This window comes from Melopsittacus undulatus, chromosome 9, assembly GCF_012275295.1.
Source record: "Melopsittacus undulatus isolate bMelUnd1 chromosome 9, bMelUnd1.mat.Z, whole genome shotgun sequence".
NCBI classification, from domain to species: Eukaryota; Metazoa; Chordata; class Aves; order Psittaciformes; family Psittaculidae; genus Melopsittacus; species Melopsittacus undulatus.
Window position 1 is genome coordinate 579,094 of NC_047535.1, and position 19,251 is coordinate 598,344.

The 19,251-nt window shown below is 53.8% G+C and overlaps 1 protein-coding gene across 3 annotated transcripts in view; it reads right to left on the reverse strand.

Annotated features, from left to right (window-relative positions):
* The window catches only part of FRMD5 (FERM domain containing 5), a 59,784-nt gene extending 51,816 nt beyond the window's left edge, over positions 1–7,968 (reverse strand). For all 3 annotated transcript variants that reach the window (XM_034066260.1, XM_034066261.1, XM_034066259.1), the window contains exon 1: positions 7,867–7,968. In XM_034066260.1, coding sequence (XP_033922151.1) covers positions 7,867–7,968 — 102 coding nt within the window. The remainder of the gene's footprint in view (positions 1–7,866) is intronic.
* Positions 7,969–19,251: the final 11,283 nt, after the last annotated feature.

Consider the following 19,251-nt stretch of genomic DNA (forward strand, 5'->3'; position numbering starts at 1 on the left):
GCATCCAGTCTCTCACCGTGTCCTCAGAGGAACCTGGATGGCGCAAGGACGAGCTGCTATCCCGGGTGTGCAGCTCGGGAGGTGGAGCAGGACCCTGCTGAACCCACAGCTTCCAGCGCTTGCCCCCGGCAGCCCCAGGACACTGACAGGATGTGACAGGGCTCATCAGCATCAGCTCATGGGCACAGATTAACCATGTCTGAGCAACACCTCTGGAAAGGCCCAGCTGAGGACACAGCATCCGCAACCAAACCAGCTCAAAGTGCCTCGGACATCATTCCCTGTTCCACTCAATGGCAGCCTTGAAACAAAATGCCATGTTAATTAAAGAGCCCTACAGAAATGGGAGCACTCTCCAGTACTGGGGGTTACTAAGGAAAGGCTCAGCCTGACTTATGTCCCCCAAGTTAGCTGTGGGTTAATTTCAGTGGGGGGACGACAGACATGACTTTGCTGGGGCTGACAGTGGGAAGCATCCTCTCAGAGCAGAGGAAAATCACTGTCATTGTTATTTAAGGCACTGTAATCAGTTGGGATTAATTTTGCATTAGCACTTATGCCTAGAACAAAGCCCAGATGTGAAGCTGGGGACCCTGTACCCAACCAGCACCAAAGCACTGCTAAGGACAAGCAAGCTCCCATTCAGGTGGAAGAAAAGCAGGACAGTAGTGACAAGGATCTGGACCAGAAGACAGAAAAGCCCATTTTGGATCAGGAGAAGAACCTTCATACTGAAGGACAGCCCAGCACCAAGGCCAGGTTGGACACAGGGGCTTGGAGCAGCTGCTCCAGTGGAAGGGGTCTCCCTGCCCATGGCAGGGGTTGGAGCTGGAGGAGCTTTAAGGTCCCTTTAACCCAAACCAGGCTGGGATTTAGGCAGAAGCTTGGTCCTAGAGAGTTGCCTTTGGAGGGAGGTCCAATGGTAGCAGCACAAGGGCAGGAGCTGAGGCTGGGCTCCAAAAGCTGCCCAGCCAGATCCCTGTATGGGTGGAACAGGAGGGCCTGGCATTGCAGGGAACACCCCAACATCCATCACACCCCACTGCCTTGATCCTCTCACCAGCATCTCCCACCCCAGCCCTCTGCTGCTGTGTTTTCTACCACCTTCCCTTCTCCACTTCCAATGGCCCCAGGAGCTCCAGACCTTCAGGTCCCAAAGACATTCTGTTCCCTTCACATTTCCTTTGGAAAGCCATTGTTGTTTGCAAGCCAGAAATACTCGTCAGCAAGCTATATAGTGCACCTCTAATGAGAGTTAAATCGATCACGGGAAGTACCTGCTCAGCATGTTTATTGTCTAGTTTTCAAATGTAACTGTATTGGATTCCAGCTTTTTTCCCAGTCCCAATATACCATCCATCCGATGAGCTAAGCGTATAGATAATGTATAGTCACAACCTCTATAAACTCCCAAATCTATGTTCCTGAAATCTCTCTCTCGCTCCAGAATGGCTATATCAATTTTTGCCTTTTTTTTATTAAAGAAAAATTCCATATAGGCAACGAGATGGATATTTCCTTTGGGATCCCAGCTTATGTGCCAAGCAAAAGCCAATGTGATCTGAAACAGCCCTGCTATAAATCCTCTGAGAAATGGAAAAGCCTCACCGATATGACAGATATGCCACTATAATTAAAGCTGTTGGTTACAGACATTATGCAGCCAAAATAGCCTATTTCCAGCTGCAGCACTGATCACGTTTGGACACCCAGCATTGACAAACTGAGGCCACAGAGCTTTTGTTCATTATCACCTATTAAGATGCCTCATGGACAGCGGTGCCTGGCGAGTGCTGACCTGCCTGCATTGCCTCCTTCCTGCAGCTCCGGAGTCCAAGGCTTCCATCCTCACTGCCAGCTAGGGAAGGCTGCGATGTGTGCAGACCTTGCATTTCCAATGAGATGCTGGATGCCGAGAGCTGCCTCTCCCAGGGAAAGAAAATGGGTCTTGGCATGTGCTCAGCTCCAGCGGGACCACAGCCCGGCCGGGAGCAGGGGGAGGCTCCAGCTCCAGGCATCTGAAGAAAATAGGTTACTGTTAGGATGCTCAAAGGAGGCCTCTGCGGGATGGATTTCCTATCCTGTGCCTCTGCACAATGGGAGTGCACCCTCCAAACCCAGGCAGGTTCTTCCCTCTGTTCCTTGCCTGCAGAGGAGCAATTTCCATTTACATCACCTTTCCTGGGCAGGACCAAAGACTGAGCAATTCAGAACAATCCCCCCCCAGTTTCCATAAGGAGAACTGGGATCATCCACCAATGGAAGCACAAAGTGCAGCTGAAAGATCCCATGCCTTAAAACAGGGCTCTGCTCTACAAAGGGGTTCTGTAAAGCTGGCACCATCTTGCTCTTGGAACTAGATGATCTTTAAGGTCCCTTCCAACCCAATCCATCCTGTGACTCTCTGACGTGTATCTGGAGAGACAGCTGCTGACTTCATCAAGCAAAATAAGACTTTACTGCATTTCACCCTACACATGACAAGGCAGAGATGCCCGATGGCATCTTGCCTTTTGTGTGTGCGCAGAGTAAACTGCATTCCTCAGGAGATGTCAGCTGCCAAAGCACCTCTGCACATGGAGACAGGGCTTACCAGCGAGGGCGATCGACATGCATGGTCATTGCTGAAGTGCAATTAAGGGCACGGTACGGTCTGTATCTTTAAAAGGATGATACAGGATGGACAAAGGGCCAAGAGCTCCCCAGGACTGCACCAGATCCATCCCTGGCAGTTACAGAAACCCTGGTTTTCCCTAGGAAATCAAGGTGTTCTGCACCTGAACCCAGTTCACACCATTCCCTCGGCACTGGCCCTCGCCAGGCAAAAATAACCAGGCATTTTTGGAGACCTTGACTTCAGTCTGGTCCAGAATCACACAACAGACACCACAATGTCTGCACTGTGCAGTGAAACTGCCCCACCAGCCCCCATTCCAGTGGGCTCCCTTAGACACAGCCATATCCCAGCACATCTCACCCCGTAAATTCCTGGGCAAACCAGATCAGGGTGAAATCTGTGCCATGGAGCAATGGGAGGAAAGCTCACACGTGCCTGTCACATACCCACCCACTGCCAGCCAACTAGGGCTGAGGTGCAGCAGCATCAGACCTCGGCACCGTTCCTCTCCTTTCCAAGGGCTCCTGAATGGAAAAGGCAGCACTTACCTGCCTGCCTAGCAGTGAACCTGCTGTAATGGATATTTAATAGCTACCTTCAGCTGCAAGAACTCCTTGTCAATGTCCCATCACACACAGAATGGGACTGGTTCCTTGGAATAGGAGGCAGGTTGGTGGCTGGGGAGATGCCGAAGTTAAGTGTGAGGCTTAAAACCCTGGTTTTGTCCGGAATGCTCAGGTTGGGGCTGGGCTGTAACCCCCCCCCACACACACATCCCTGAATGCCAACACCCTGTGGGGATGATGGAGGAGGAAAACCATCTCCTGACCTGCCCTGAGCCCTGAAAACAGACCTGTCAGATGCATGCACAGAGAGACACCACAGGAGCTTTTGGTGCCTTTAGGCTTGCACAGGGCAAACCAAACCATCATAAGAGGCTTGGCTTTGCTGGAATGTGGCCACGGTCATCACAACTGCATCCACCATCTCCCGAGCTCCATCGGAATGCGATGTAAGTGGGGTACTCAAGGCACTCCCAGTATCCCCCATAGACCTTAAAAATCCTCCTCCTCCTGTGTGTTACCTCATTTTTACATGGCAGAAGCAGAAAATCTCTTGTTTCAGGATGCTGCTGCACACACCTTCCTCCAGCAGCAGGTCTGTCTGTGTGTACATCTGTATTTGCCTTCAACACCTTATAAGATGGGAAAGCGATAAGCAAAGTAGTTCCTTTAGGAAGCTGGCAGCTTCACAGCAGGTAATGTTGTCAAACACGTAAGAAAGGTTAACAGAAAAGAGACATTTCAGCTGAAATAGCAGCACTAGAATCCTTTCCAGTGGGTCTCCATAACAACTTGTGTTTCCACCTCCCATTAAAACGAGAGTAAATATGTCACTAGTTCTTCAGTGGACATTTAGTGGATGCTTTCCTCAGCTGCCTTCTGTGTTCTTTGTATTTAAAATGATATACTTGGAATTGAATTGAAAGGGGAAAAGGAGGTGAATCCCAAGCTCTCAGCTTTGTTACTTTGTCTTCCTGTGCCTTTCAGGCAGTTTGTGTACATAGGTAAATGCTGGAGCAGGGTCGGAAGGATGCTGCCCTGACAGTGCACAGCTCCACAGAGATGTAACAGGAGCAATAGGTGTCTGCTGCAAATACACATAAAACCATTTGAATAATCCATAGGGAAGCAGGTGAGGAAATGAGGAATGTGCCATATTGTGCTCACTGCTCCTGGACCGGCAGGCTGCGGGTGAGACCCTGCAGCCCAAAGGGTCTGCCGATGGACTTCTCACTACTACATCACACTGCTGGTGCTGCAGTGGCTTTGCTGGAGCCCCACCAGTGCTGGACCACAAGACCAGGTGATGCTCCAAGAGCCCTACCTGCTGCAGGGACCCGTGGCCTCAGACCCCAAATCCACCTTCCTCCATGCTTCTGATAACAGGTTTGGCATCAGCCCCTGGCCCCAAACCCGGGTTCAGGCTGCAGGAGGGAGGCTTTGGGAGCAGAGAAAGTTCCCAGCACAAAGCCTCATGGATTCAGTGCTGTCAGCAACAGGGAGCAACCTCCAGCACAGAGCCCATCACCTGGGCTCAGGCCTTCAGAGAGCAGAGCCACGGCATGAGCAGTGATCTGCTAACCTGATTCCTGGGAAAAGGGATTGGAAACTCTCGGAAGATGAAAGCATAATGAACAAATAACCTTCACAGTACCCAACTCTGACCCCAAGGAACCACGTTTCTGTGTTTTTCTCACCTCTCCACATCTGTGCAGTGCTCCTGGGGCTTGAAACAGAACTGGCCCTTCAGGAGGACACTTGCTGCACCCAGCGAGGGCAAATCAGTTGTTGTTTCAAGCCTCTTCCACCACCACTGACACCACAGCAAAGAATTTCCTCAGACAGAGTGAAACTGCAGCCAGAGCATCAGTACTGACCATCAGTACAGAGCATCAGTATGGAGCATCAGTACAGACCATCAGTACAGAGCATCAGTACAGACCATCAGCCTGGAGCATCAGCCTGGACCATCAGCCCAGAGCATCAGCCCAGAGCATCACCACTTCTCAAAGCCAGCTTGTGTTTGGCAACACGGAGAACATGGAGGTAAACACAAAGTTCATACACTGCCAGACCAGCCCCTTGCCCTGGAGATGGAACAAAACACCTTTGGGAAGGTGTTTTTTCCAGCCAAGCTGCTCCCCACAGAGGTGGCACCTGTGGGAACAGGGTCCCCAGCACCAAACTACCACCTGTACTGCTTTCAGAAGTGCCTCTGTGGCATGTCACGTTGTTAATGCATCAGCTTTTCAGAGTCAAGCAAGCCCCACAGCTTCATGTTCAGGCAGTTACCTCTGAGTACCCAGCAGGCAGCTGAGCCCTGCAGCCCTGTTCACCCGGACCATCCCTTGGAACCCAGCAGGAGCAGATGCTGGGATGATGTCCTCCCTAAACCAGCAACAAAACCCAATGATAAAACCACGTATGGAGGTGCCAACCCCAGTGCCTGCTATTCCACTGCCTGCAGCAGCTTTGCCTCCCCACCAGCATCCCTAATCCATAGACAAGCTCTCTATGCTCCTCTGCCCGCTTGATGGGCTGTTGGGGAGTGAAAATGAGGGCAAAAGAGAGGGATTCATCCAGAGAAAGAACATGGGAATAGCATCAAAGTAAACTTGGGGTAATCAGTTAAAAAGGCTTTAGTTAGAAAGGGAATATTCAGGTGTTACCCAGCAGCACAGAGCCCCTGCTCACACACCTTTATCAAGCACAGCCAGAGGTTAACTGTTGACAGGTTTAACCAATGCCATGATGTGAAACAGAAATAAAGCCTCTTCAAACAGCTCTGCCTCAAGCACTCCTTTCCCATCCCCATCGATAGAGAAGCCAGATGACCCTTCAGACCTGCCACACGTCAGGGGATGTGAAGCCTGTCCATGTCCCCATGCACTGCAGGGGTGAATGGGACAAGCCCACGGGTGCAGCAGCCAAAATACACGTTACCAACCCCATTGAGCAGCTTGGCTCCGGTGCTGAGCCCACACCCCACACCCGGCGCCCGGACAGCTTCCCCATATGTAAGTAAAGATAGAAAGACATAAATTAACCACAACAGGCATAGGAAGAAACCCGACGGATCCTGAGGAAACCCGACGGATCCCAGCAAGACGTGGAATATCGGTGCTCGTGAGGGAATGACCTTCAAAACTCATTCACCACTCGCAGCCTGTGCCCTGACGGCTTTCCTCACTTGCCACCACATTATCCATTCCTCCTCGGTACACTTTAATTCTGCACAGACTATAAATACTTGGCTCATAGGGCAGGAATAGAAAACAAGTATTTAAGTGAGGTAACCTTGCTTGTGAGGGTGCTACATTGTACCTTGGGCCATGCATGCTCTGCACCGGGATTCACTGTTTACTGTGCTGAACATAAAATAAGGCACTGAAATACGTGCTCAAGTAGTATGTTCTCTTAAAGAGAAAGAAAGACACGCAAGATGACGACAGCTCCTTGGTAAATTATCTTAAGGACAGAAAATCCAGATTTTTCTTAACAGCATTGCCTACACTTTCCCTTCCAAATTATGGGGTTTTGTTTAATTTGTACCAAAAGCAGCCTCTGAGATCAGCTTTCCTCAAGCAGAATAAGGCCGGTCACCGTTACAGGTACCTACCGGGTCACACTTCACAGCCCAATGGGGAGGTGAAGTGGGACCTGCGGCTTCGGCCATCCCCCCGCCGTCACCTGCCCAAATCATCGTATTTACCCATTTTGGGCTCCTTAAGCAACAACGCCGGTCCCGTCCGTGTGTGTCATCCGTCCCCCCCCGCACCATCCGGTCACGGTTCCCAGGCACAGGCGCTTGGAGCGTGTGACCGCAGCGGTGCGACCGCTCCGCAGCTGCGGGACAGGATGCAACGGGGGGCGGAGGGGCTGGGGGGGACACGGGACGGGACCTGCTGCTGCCGGTGCCCCGAGAGTCGCCTTCACCCGAACTCTGCCCTGGACCCTGCGCTGCCACGGGCCGGGCCGAAGGCAGCCGGTACCGGCGGCGGTACCCGCAGGGGCTGCAGCGCAGGGACCGGGACCGGGCAGAGCCAGGGCGCTGCTCTCCGCCACCGAGGCCCCGTCACTGCCGCGGAGGCGGCGAGCGCTGCTTGCCGGTTTATAGGAATCCCACATCCCACGGTCCCTGCACGCAGAGCCACGGCCCCCGGCAGCGAACGGCAGCGACCGGGAGGGAGGCGGCCCCGGGTCCCCGTCCTGCTCCCGATCCCGGTCCATGCGCCCCGTTCCTGCCGCTCGGCACCGTTACGGAACCCAACCGCTCCTTAGAGCGGAACCAGGCGCTACCGAGGGCGGCGGGGGCCGGGAAGCGCCTACCCCAGCTCAGGGCATCCCCGGTGCATCCCTGCCCAGCGGCACTTTACTTCGCACCGAAGTCCTCCTCCTCCTCGCCCCCATGCAGCGGCGGAGGGGGGAGAGCACCGCGCCGGGGCTGCCCCCTCTCCGCTGCTCTCGGGGGGCAGCGGGCGGCTCCCCACGCCATCCCCGCTCTGGGGGGCTCAGCCCCGGGGCTCCGCTCCCCCAGCCACGCTCCGGTTACCGGCGGGGCTGCTGGAACCGGGGCTCTCTTTGTTCGCGGCGGCGGCGGCGGGGCAGGACCGGGCCCCCCCCCAACGCCGCTCTGCTCCCTTTGTCCACCGGGCCCCCCCCCCGTTTGGGGCCGCCCGTGCTGACCTGGATGGTGCAGGTGTACTCGCTGTCGTCCAACAGCCGCACGGTGCAGTTGTACTCGCGGTCCAGGTTCCTGCTGCTGCCACTCATCCACCTGCTCAGCATCTTCCCGAGCCGGGCGGCGGGCGCTGCCGCGGAGCCTCCGCTCACATCCCCGCTGCCGGTGCGGTGCGGAGCCGTGCGGAGCGGCGGAGCCCGGCCCGGCCCTGCCCCCGCTGCGGCCCGACAGCCGCGGAGCAGCGCGGAGAGCAGCGCAGTGCCCGTGGCCGGGCCGCGGCGCTCGGCGGGCGGCAGGAGGCAGGCCCGGGCGGTGACGGGCTCCGCCGCAAACCAATGCGGCACGGGAGGGAGGGGAGGCTGCGGGGGCTGCTTGCGAGGGGCTGCGCCGCCGGTGGGAGGGGACCGGGGCTCCCCGGGGACACCCCGAGGGGAGAGCCCCCCCAGCACCGGTACCCTCCACCCGCAGCGGGGCTGGGGGGGGGCAGTGCTCCGGTCTCTCACCTGACACACAGTGGGGTCAAGCGGTTGGGATTCCCACACAGGGGTCAGCTACCGCCTGCCCTGGTCCCAGCCCAAACACCAGGCTGGTCCTCAGGGCACGAGCTTCTTTCTTAGTGCTCATTCGCTCAGAAGGAAACTTTTAACCCCCTGATTAATGAGATAAAATGGACTCTAAAAGTAACCCCATTGTTGGGATGCAGCTGGTGCTGCTCTGGAGGAGTGAAACACCTGGTGGTGGTGCCAGCAGCGACCAGGGATGGATGGGAGCACAGCCAGCAGGACTGCAGAGCTCTGGCTCTGGCCATGCCCTGCCTGGGTGTCTCACTCCATCTATGGCCATCTCTGCCCCATTGAGGGGTTCAGCAGTGCTCCCACCACCACCCTGCTCCAAACACACTGACAAACACCCGGTCAGACACAGTGAGGTCCATGTTACACTGCCTCATGTCTAACGAGTGGCACCATGGACCCTGGCCCTGCTGTGCCCTCTTGGCTTTGCCTGGAGACTCACGTTCATCCCTTCTGGCAGCCCCTGTCATCCCTTCATGAGCCCCAGCCTTAGGCTCCAACTGCAGCTGACTAGTCCCTGTATTGTATCTGCTCCAATCTTGTTCATTCCCTGCCTTCCCAGCCAGAAAGGCTGTTTACAAAGCCACATTCCTCGCCTTTCCCTGGGCAGCGCAGGCTCCCTTCCCACCAGTGCCCCCATCTCAGGGGGCAGCATCCCCTCCTGCACCAGCAAACCTCTTCCCAGCTCCACTTCTCTGGACTCTCACACCCCTGACACACCATCCTCGCTATGGGGAGCCCACCCTCTGGCATGAGAGGCTGGGATCCTGGTGCTTTTCCTTGGGACCACATAATCCAGGGATTGTCTCTGTGATGGGTAACAGGAGATGAGGATTCCCCCATCCCCAGTGGGCTGGATGCTCTGGGTCTGCCCATCAGGACACACCCCACCACCACCCTGCTCATGGAGGGAGCACAGAGGCTGGTTATCTTGGTATAACAGAAGCAATTAATCACACAGTGCAATTAATGCTAATGACAGAGTGGGAACAGGCTGTTGCAGGCAGCGGTGCTGCAGCAGTGGGGCAGGGACTGTGGGCAACACCCCGGAGAGGACGTTATTCCACTGGGACAAATGGTGTCAGAGGCTTGGCCTGTGTGGGCTGCCTGGATTGTGGAGGGTGGGCTGAGCCCGCACGTTGTTGGAGGCGTGATGCAGAGCCCAGAACAACAACGGCGCTGTTCAAAAGAATGGGACTCGCTCCTGCACCATCTGGGCACTGTTACAAAGATGTTTGTATTCACTGAAGGAGCTGTGACTTTGCCATGGATCCTGCTCTGCATAGATTGTTCATCTGCCTCACAGCTCCCTTCTGAACCAGCTGAACTGCTGGTGATGAATGGGATCCTGGGCGCTGGCAGGTGCTGCTTTCATGGGGAACAGAAGCCCCGGAGCCATGGCTGTAATGAAGAGCATTCACGGGTGGCTTTGTCAGGGAGCCCTGGGCTGTGCCATGCTCCAGTGTCATCCCAGCGAGGGCTTTGCTGATGTCCCTGTTCTCAACACAGAAACTCCTTCCCTTTATAGAGAGCCTTGGCAGGAGCCCCTTGACTGCGTCCATCTCCTCAGCTGCATCCTCAGAGCAGGGAATGTCGCTGGAGCTGGAATCTCATCTCAAGCTACCTAAAAGGAAACCTTTTAGGTTTCCACTGAGTGTATCAAAGGCTGGGAGATGCTTTTATAAAACACTGTTCCCCAGCTCCCATTGCCAAGGACGCAGCTTTGACGAGTAATGTCCTTTTGTTTTCCTTCTAACAATGAACACAGCAAATCCCCCAAATCCTCCACATTTGGATGCTCTGCTACTGGCAGTTCTCAGTTAAAAGATCCCAAGCACAGCTTTCCAATGCATGTTTCAAGTAGACTCTTTGATGTATTTGTTTTCCAGTAGGTTAGGGACTGTTTGCTGAAAACCAAATACATCTGTAGTAAACAGCCAGTTACTGTCTTACTTCCCATTTACATGGTGCAGTAGTAGGTGGTGCACTGACAAAGTTAACGCTGATCCAGCCTGGTGTGCCTGGTTGATGGTTGGGAAGCAGTCAGTGCATATTCACTGTTGACAGGAGCAAAGATGCAACAAGTGCCTTAAATTCAACAGTAATGCTTTGCTTTCTGCCTGTCTCGGGTATTTCAGTGCACAGGACGACTGCTCAGCTTTAAGGTATGCCAATGTTTGCAAGGAACAGCTACTGCCTGTGCTCAAGATGACCAAAATATGCAGCTCTGCTGCATCTGGTGTTCCTTATTCAGATACCTTCTGCATTTTCTTTACTGGGAGCCAGGAAATGAGGCTGTCAGCTCTGCTTTGCTCTTCAGCAGGTACCTGCATCTGAAATGATAGAAAAGCAGCATTTCTTATCACCTGAGCTCCAGCACGAACCCAGCACCATCCAGATGGGATGTCAAAACACGGCCCAAGCTCACAGGGTTCGCCCATCATTTAAATGGTCAGTAGTACTGGCAGTGTGGTCATCATACTTGTGAATCAGCTGAAGTCAGTCCTGTTCTGTTCTCCCAGGTGCTCTGCGGTGGGAAGTGGGCATCGATTCAGCAGCTCTCAGGTGCTCTCAGTTTTCTATACACTGAGAAGAGACAGAAACCGAAGAGCAAATTCTCTCTTATCCCTTAATCACTTGTTGTTAATGAAAGTTTTGGAGAAGACTTAGTGTGTTCTCAAATACCCATATACCACAACCAGCACATCTGTTCCCTCCCCTTTATTTGCTCTGGATTCGGAACAAACACTTGTGTATTCTTCACACCATATTCTTCTACAATAATGAATGCTTATAAACACTTTGGTAAGCAACGAGGGACCCATCAGTGGCTTTAGGCCAGGATTTGAGCGTGGCACGGTGCTTACAGACAGGAGGCTTTGCAGGGGCTGCAGAGGAGGGAGTATTCCATCAGTTAATGTTTGTGGAGTGTGGAAGCCCTTCAGCCACAGTTTGTGCATCTTTCACTCTCAGCTGAACACCAGTGGCCATGGGAAACATTAGGTCCAGTGACTGAGTTACCTCCTCCAGCAAGATTAGGTCATAAATCCCAGTTCTTTAGTTAGCTGGTATCCCGCAGACACATCCCCTGCAGCGGTGGGGCCAGGCCTGGCTGGGAAGGGACATGCCAAACCAACAGGAAACCTCTGGAGTCTTATTTCTGCCATGATTTCTCCCAGCACGGGGGGAAGGAGGGTAATGTGCTCCATACAAACCTTTCTGTGTGGCTTTGGTGCCTTTATAACATCTATATACCCTCATATTATTATTTCTAGCAGCCCCATCTGATAAGAAGGGCTGCATCATCTCCCACCATGCTACTGGAGGGTGTTTTACTGCAGGTCAGCTGCTGCAATGAGGATGAAGAAAGGAGAAATGGGTCCTGTGTGCCAGGACCAACATCCCAGGTAGATTCCCAGCCTGGTTTGGGTTGGAAGGGACCTTAAAGCTCCTCCAGCTCCAACCCCTTCCACTGGAGCAGCTGCTCCAAGCCCCTGTGTCCAACCTGGCCTTGAGCACTGCCAGGGATGGGGCAGCCACAGCTTCTCGGGGCACCCTGTGCCTCAGCACCCTCACAGCTTCCTCCTAATCTCTCATCTAAAGCTCCCCTGTAATAAAGAACTATATTAACACATCTCAGCAACAAAGAAACCTCAACAGAGAAGCACAGAGCGTGACTCCAGGTCTGCAGCTCCCAGGGAGCTGCTGCTTTGACTCCTTCCCTGCTGCAGAGCTCATCATGAGCACGCCAGAGAGCACTCTGCTCCAGGCTGGAGGCTCTGTGCTGCTGCCCGGCTAGAAGGGGCAGGCAGGGGTTTCTCCTCTTTCTGAGTCACTGCTTTGGCAGACATGTACATCTCCAGTCCTTAACAGTGCAAACACAACTTGCAGTCTCCTTGGGTACTCGCAGAGGTAACGCTGAAAAGCGCTCTCGGCAGTTTTGTGCTAGCAAGATATGCTCTGGTTTATATTTAGGGAATACAAATAGGGAATAGTTCTGAATCCAGCCCAGAATCCGTCTAAAATACTCCTGTAATTCTATTTACAGACTGCTTCTGTCAATGTTGTATCAGGCAGAGGGAAGGGTATCTCTGTCTGTGTCTGTGAACGGGGGGTCTGTAGGAACGTGGTACCAGGGTCACCAACACCCCCAGTGCTGTTTCACCGTGACCCACCCCTGCAGTCACACAGCTTGGGATTTCTTTTATGGTTCTCTTGATATTTAGTGGTGTTTTTCCGGAAGTCCCCATTCTTGCTCCTGTGCCTGACAGCAATCCCAGTGTCTGTCAAACAAAAACAACCCATCACTCCCGATTGCAAATAAGGCTTGAACATGTGGGGCATATGGACCAGAGGGTGCTCAGCAGGGCCAGCAAGAAGACAGCAGGAAAGCAGCCCTGGAGGGGTTCTTTCTACCTCAGGCTCCTGATTTCCAAGCATGAGGTCTTGGAGCTGCTAATGCTGCCCCTGATGTGCAGCATCACTGCAGACTCTTCCCTTTGTAAGCACCTTCATAGCCTTGATGTGAAGAGGGCTCCTGCTCCAGCTCTGCAGATGAATGTGGAATGACAATGAGAGCCGCCTGCCCCAGTGCATCCCCATCCAGCCGCCCTCGGCCAGGCGAGACACAGCACAATGCCAACAGCTGAAGCCAGGGCTCCGTTCCTGTCTTTCCAAAGGAAGGAGGAACGGGAGAAGCTCCGTAGTTGAAACACGGCACAGATCTGAGAGACTTGAAACCAGCGTTTGCCAAAGGAAGAGCAGAGGATGCTCCTCCGCATCAACCATCTTCCTAAACCGAGCGGTTCTTGTGCACCGTGTAAAGAAACTGCCTTTGCACATAGAGTGTTTCGGGCAATGGGCATCGCTTCCCATAACTCGCTTTTATTTTTCTCTTCAATATGTTTAAAATGACTTTTTACACAGTATATCTTATAGGAGCCTCTTGTCTGAAGGAAATGGCTCCTGGGGTGCCTCTGCATCTAAACACTGAGCAGCCCAGGTTGAGGATTTACTGCTTATGATCTTCATCTCATACACAGCAGAGCACTGCATGAACAGCACTGCATGGAACAGCACTGCATGGAACAGCACTGCACATCACTGCATGGAACAGCACTGCACAGCACTGCACATCACTGCATCCGGAGGTGCTGGCCAGGGACTGGAGGCAGTTTTCTCCATCAGGTTATGGGTAGTAAATGCAGGATCTCTGCTGATGGAGCCCAGGTGAGCAAGAGCCTGGTGGGACAGACACAGAGAGCGGCTGAGGCACCGAGTGCTCTGAAACGCTCCCTCATCCAAGCCGAGGGTGTTTTAACACAGCTGAGAACCAAATTGGACATGGATGGACAAAGCCCCCCCGGCTGAGGCTGCTCCTGGCATGCCCTGGGGGAGCCGTGTCCAGGGAGCTCCCTGGGAGGCAAAGCCAAGAGCAGGAAGAGCAGGGCAGGGAATTTGCCCATGGAAATGCAATTATCTGGTGTTCAGAGCGAGCCTGGAAATCCACACTCAGGTTGGTGCTTAAGAGATGTGCAGACAGCACAGAAGAGGATGAGTGAAATCCCTGAGAGACTGCAGAAATACCCTCCGAGCTCCATCTGTTTAAATCCTAACGAATACCGAGAGTTGGCTTTATTAAAGTATGCAACTGTCTTTATGGTAAAGAAAACACGGTGGTTAAAGGTTCTTTTATTCCACAACGGGAGCAGAGATGCTGCCGACAGCTGGAATCAAAGCAGAGAGGCTGAGAGGAGAGATGAAGCAGACGGGGCTCACACCACCCTTGGGAGCTGGGCTCAGCGGCTCCCTACACATACCCCATTTCTGCTGAGCCTGTCTTACTGGGGGGCAGGTTCCTGCACATGGGAGCCCTGAGCTGGGTCCCCTCTGCTTATTCCCACCGGTCCTGGACCTGCAGCTGCTTTGGACCCTGCAAACCAGGTTTCTAAAGGCTGTTCTTCAAAAAGAAGATGGGGAAGATGAAAGAGAGGAGTTAAAAAGGGAGATAAAGGCTTTGAAAGCAAACAGCAATTAACCTTCCTGTCCTGAACATCCAGCTTCCTGGAGCTCAGGCACATGGCACCGGGGGGAGCACAGTGTGGCCCCCGTGCAGGATGCAGTGCTGGCTCAGCACCATGCTCGGCTTCAACACAGTGCTAGGGCCACGGGCATTGATGATGGGTATCAGGGGAAGGGAGAGATGTCACCACTGGTCCACAGCGGCACTGAGAGTGGGGCACAGGGATCCATGCCCCGGCCCCACCAAGCTTTTTGCTGGTGCCTCTTTTGCACTGGCCATGGCCGTGGATTGCTGGTGGGGATGGGGGAGCGACCCAGCACAAACTGGATGGAGATGCCAGCAGTGTGCAGTGCTGGGGGGCACAGGGTGTCAGGACAGCAGGCACTCAGGTTTGAGCAGGACCCTGCTGGGCTGTTTTCTCCTGCCTGGAAGCACGTACAAGTCCTCCCTCTCCCCTCCCTGCTGTAGCATCTCTTCTGGGGGTGAACCAGCCTTCCTGCGGATGTAGTGCCCGTGTGCATCTCCCAGCAGAACAGGAAGATGGCATTACACAGCGCTGCAGTTTATTAGTCAGCTGAAATGACCGTACTACACCCCTGCATCATAAACCCACCACTGTGCCACTGAGGAAACCCTACACAACAAAAAGCAGCATCAGATGCACTTCAACAGGGGACACCAGGGTAGAGCAGAAACCATCAGTGTCTGCAGCCATGGTCCCAGAGCAAAGATCTATGGTCAAATGATCCAGGGGCACAGGGCGGTGATGAGAGGACTCGGCATAACCAGCACAGGACCACATGGCCACAAGGACCAGAGCACAGCCCCGCAGGGCTCTTCCCTTTGGCACAGCGGCAGTGGCCAGGGTGGGTTCTTGTTCTCTCCAACACATGAGCAGCTCTGACAAGCTGCAATTGGCACCTACCAAGCACTCAGCAAAGATAGAGCCCACTGGAGAGCAATGGTGCCAGCACTGCCTGGTGAATGAGTGAGGTGCCACAGCCTGACCCTTAGCAAGGGCTGGTGTGACACAAAGGGAGCTGAGAGACCAAGCGAGACAAAGAGCAAGAGGTGAAGGATTCCCAGCACGTGCTGTGAACAAGGGCAGGGATGGGGCTCTGGAGCGGGGGGGTTGGATGGGAACAGTGGGATGCGAGCGTTATCTCAGAGCATCAATGGTGGGATCCTGATCTCAGTGTCACTTCCCAGGCTGGCGCCTGAGCATGGTGTGTGCCCCAGTTCCCACCAGCCCATGCTGGGCACAGACAGACCTGAAACCAGATTCGCTCTGCCCAGCAGAAACAGGGGTACAGGCTGCACGCTCCCAGACCGAGACACTCACAACACCTGGAAGAACTGTCAGCATCCTTTGGGAGTGGGAATACTCATAAATATGGAGTGGAAAAGAGTTCAGTCAATAGGAGAAACAGCTCTGCTGGCAGAGCCCATTGCCATGGTACCTGTCAGCAGCTCGCAGCGTTGTTTCACACGTCCTATGCTCTGAAAAGGATCTTTTTTAAGCAGCAGCATTTTAAATCTGAGCAAAGCAGATAGAACTATCTTGCCACCCCACCTTGGCACCCACAGACCCGGTGAACTCAGTGTGTGGTTGGTGAATTGTATTAACTCAGTGTATTCCAGGGTATAAAGCCCTGGAAGTGCTGACAGGCTGAACCTCACAAAGTCTGTTGCTGGTATTTTATCACATTACAGATTACTTCAATAGCAAATGGATCCTCTTGACTTGGAGATTTGCAATAGCAGCAGAATGAGGTTTTTACTCTGGGAATGTGAGTTTCATCATCAGAAAGGCATTTCATAGAACCACAGAACCCCAGACTGGTTTGCATTAGAAGGAATCTCAAAGCTCATCCAGTTCCAGCCCCCTGCCAGGGGCAGGGACACCTTCCCCTAGAGCAGTTACTCATTTCACATGGTGCTTATGCACCCACCACACTTCCCTCTGTCCTGGGATGATCCTGTCCTTTCCCATGAGCTTACAGTCAGGCCTGGTATAGTTTCTATCAGTTTCTGACCCCTTCTCCCTGTTAGGACTTCGGCTGAGGCTGTCCCTGCAAGCCTGGAGCCGGAGGAGCAGGATCCAGCCCTCTCCACTGAGCTGGGATCCAGGAAGGACTGCACACACCCCCCAGAAGACCACAGCCCCTCCAGTCCCAGCATCCTTACACACAGCCGAGTGCCAATGGAAAAGACGGGGTTCCCATGGGAACGGGAAGTGCTGGCATTTCTGAAGGGAAGCAGGAAAGAAGCAGCAAAGCACAAGCTCAGCAGGACGCGGTGGCCATGGACCTGCGGGCGCACATCCTGCCTCTGTGCTCAGAGGTGAGATACTTCCCAAGCACCCAGGTTAGAGCCTGGCTCCCAGCCACAGGCAAACCCGTTTCTGTTTGTGTGGTCTGGGGGGTTAATTCAGGCCAACTGCCCAAAAGGGTCATCTTTATACAGGGATCTGTGGAGCAGCCTTTACCTGTAACCATAGGAAGGGAGACAAAGCGTCCACATGAAATCACACCAGGGCATTTCTCTCATGCAGAATGATGGAGATAAATAAGGCAAATTGAGCCACTGTATTGCAGGAGCTGAGTTATTTGCTACAGCAGCATAAAACACACTTGCTGCTCAGTAGTTACATGTCCTGGAGCTCCAGATAGGAAGGTCTTGAGCTCAGAGATGTTTCTCTTTCTGTCAGATCAAAGTGACATTAGAAGTGATGGTGACTCAAGGGAGGTGCTGAGGTTGGACACCCACATCTCCGGCAAAAGGGCACAATGCTGCCCCAAACACACCGGTCCTTCATGGACCGGAAGGGGTGATGCAACCACAGCTCTTTTCTACAGCACAGCTTCAACATTAAAACCAAAGGTGTTTTTCGTGAAGTGAGGAAGTCAAGTGGATGAAGAGCCAGTTGTTAACTTCTGCTCACTCTAATCCAAGCCATGGAAAGGAGATCTGGAGGCACAGAGGATGCATCCAGTAAAGGAGAAGAGGGGGTGCGAGTCCCTGGGAAGCAGCCTGAAACTGAGAAACAAAATGGAATAACCAAATGTTTCTGATAGAGTGGATAAAAATAGCAAATGATTAATGCCATCATTTAGGAACCTCAGCAAGTGCCAGCTCTTGTGATCAGGAGCCGATGGGAGAGGGAAGCTGTGCTGCTGCCAGCTGGAGGCCTGGCTACCTGCAGCACACAAAGGCTCCATCACTAACAGCCACCGTCCCCATGCAGAGCTCTGAACGTCAGGACTCACAGCACAGCCAAAGCTCCTCTGTGTGCCCAGGATTTCACATCCCCAGCACATGGCACTGCCTCCTGCTCACCTCACCCAGAGACCCTGGATGCCTCCATCCTCTCACATACAGCAGTGGCAATCTCCCAGCTATAACCGTGCCTGAACAGGTCCCTCTGGACAAACCCTGGCCCTGGAGCTCAGTGGAAGCTCATCACTCCTGTCCGTGGAGCTGAAATGTCACCTCGGGGGTGCAGCGGCTGCCCGCAGCCCGGGGCACACATCCTGCAGTTACAGCTCTGCTCCCTGATGCTGCCCTGAAAACACTAATATCACTCAGGGGCATCTCCATCCCTCTTCTGAGCTTTGCCTGGCACCTGGGCTGGGGTGGAAGATGCCCCATCATGATATCACCATTGTGGAAGGCAGAACCACAGTACTGAAGTGGATGCGGAGGGAGTGGTTTCCCAAGCAACAGTAACCAGGTGAGAGCGTGACCCTGCCTCCTCCTCCTCCTCCTCCTCCTCCTTTTCCTTCATCCTTCTCCTTCGCCTCCTCCTCTCCTCCTGCTTCTTCTGCTCCTCCTTTTCCTGCTGCTCCTCCTCCAGACGGTGGGGATGCAAATTACTCATCCCCTCACTAGGCTGTGGGTGGCATTTGACAACTCGCTGCTGTCACACAGGTCAGCGCACCTCTAATTATAACAGGGGCACTTAGAGCAGCGGTGCATTATTCAGCCCCAGGGTGAAGCAGGCAGCTCTGGGCAGGCACGATCCTGGTGCTGCAGAGCCTGATTCCTAACCCAGCTCATGCCTTACTCTCACCCTCCTCCCGGAGCCTGCTTCCCCCCTCTGACTTTGAATGGCAGCAGTAGGTTTATTGATGCTGTGTGCAGCTACTCCTCAGATACACATGGGAGGGGGGTGTGGGCATCCCCTGCCTCCTGCATCCACACTCTCCACAAGGGCCCTTGGTGGGTGCATCCCTGCTCCCGATGCTCCCAGGGGCTCTGCAGACCAAGCTCCTTGTGACCACCTTAAAAAGCACCTTCAGCACAGCAGCCTCTTCCCCAGGAGCAGGTGAGGAGCACCCAGATGGACACTGCAGCATTTGCATCGATGCAGTAGGACTGAGTCATGGGCTGGGCAGCATCCCTCAGCTGGAGACACTGACTCATCACTCACACATCCTGGCCATCCACGAGAGGCTGCTGACCCATCTCTCCCTAAGGAGAGGGAGCAAGCAGGGCAGGAAATGCTGCACTTCAGTGTTTCAGGGGGTTCAGCACAACAAACAAGACTAAGGGTAAAGCCTCCCCCTGCCCATTGCAGATCCATCACTGGGAGCAATTAATGAATCCCAGAGCAAGGAGCTACAGTACAGCTTGAGACAATGTGGAGATAACATTCACTGTGCTGGCCATGACTGAGATGCTCCATGCAGACCTACCAGGGATTCATGCTGGCAGAGGCACTGAACAGCATCCCTGATCCACCCCAGATCCTCCTCAGACCCATCAACTCTCCCACCTGCAGCAAAGCAACTTGT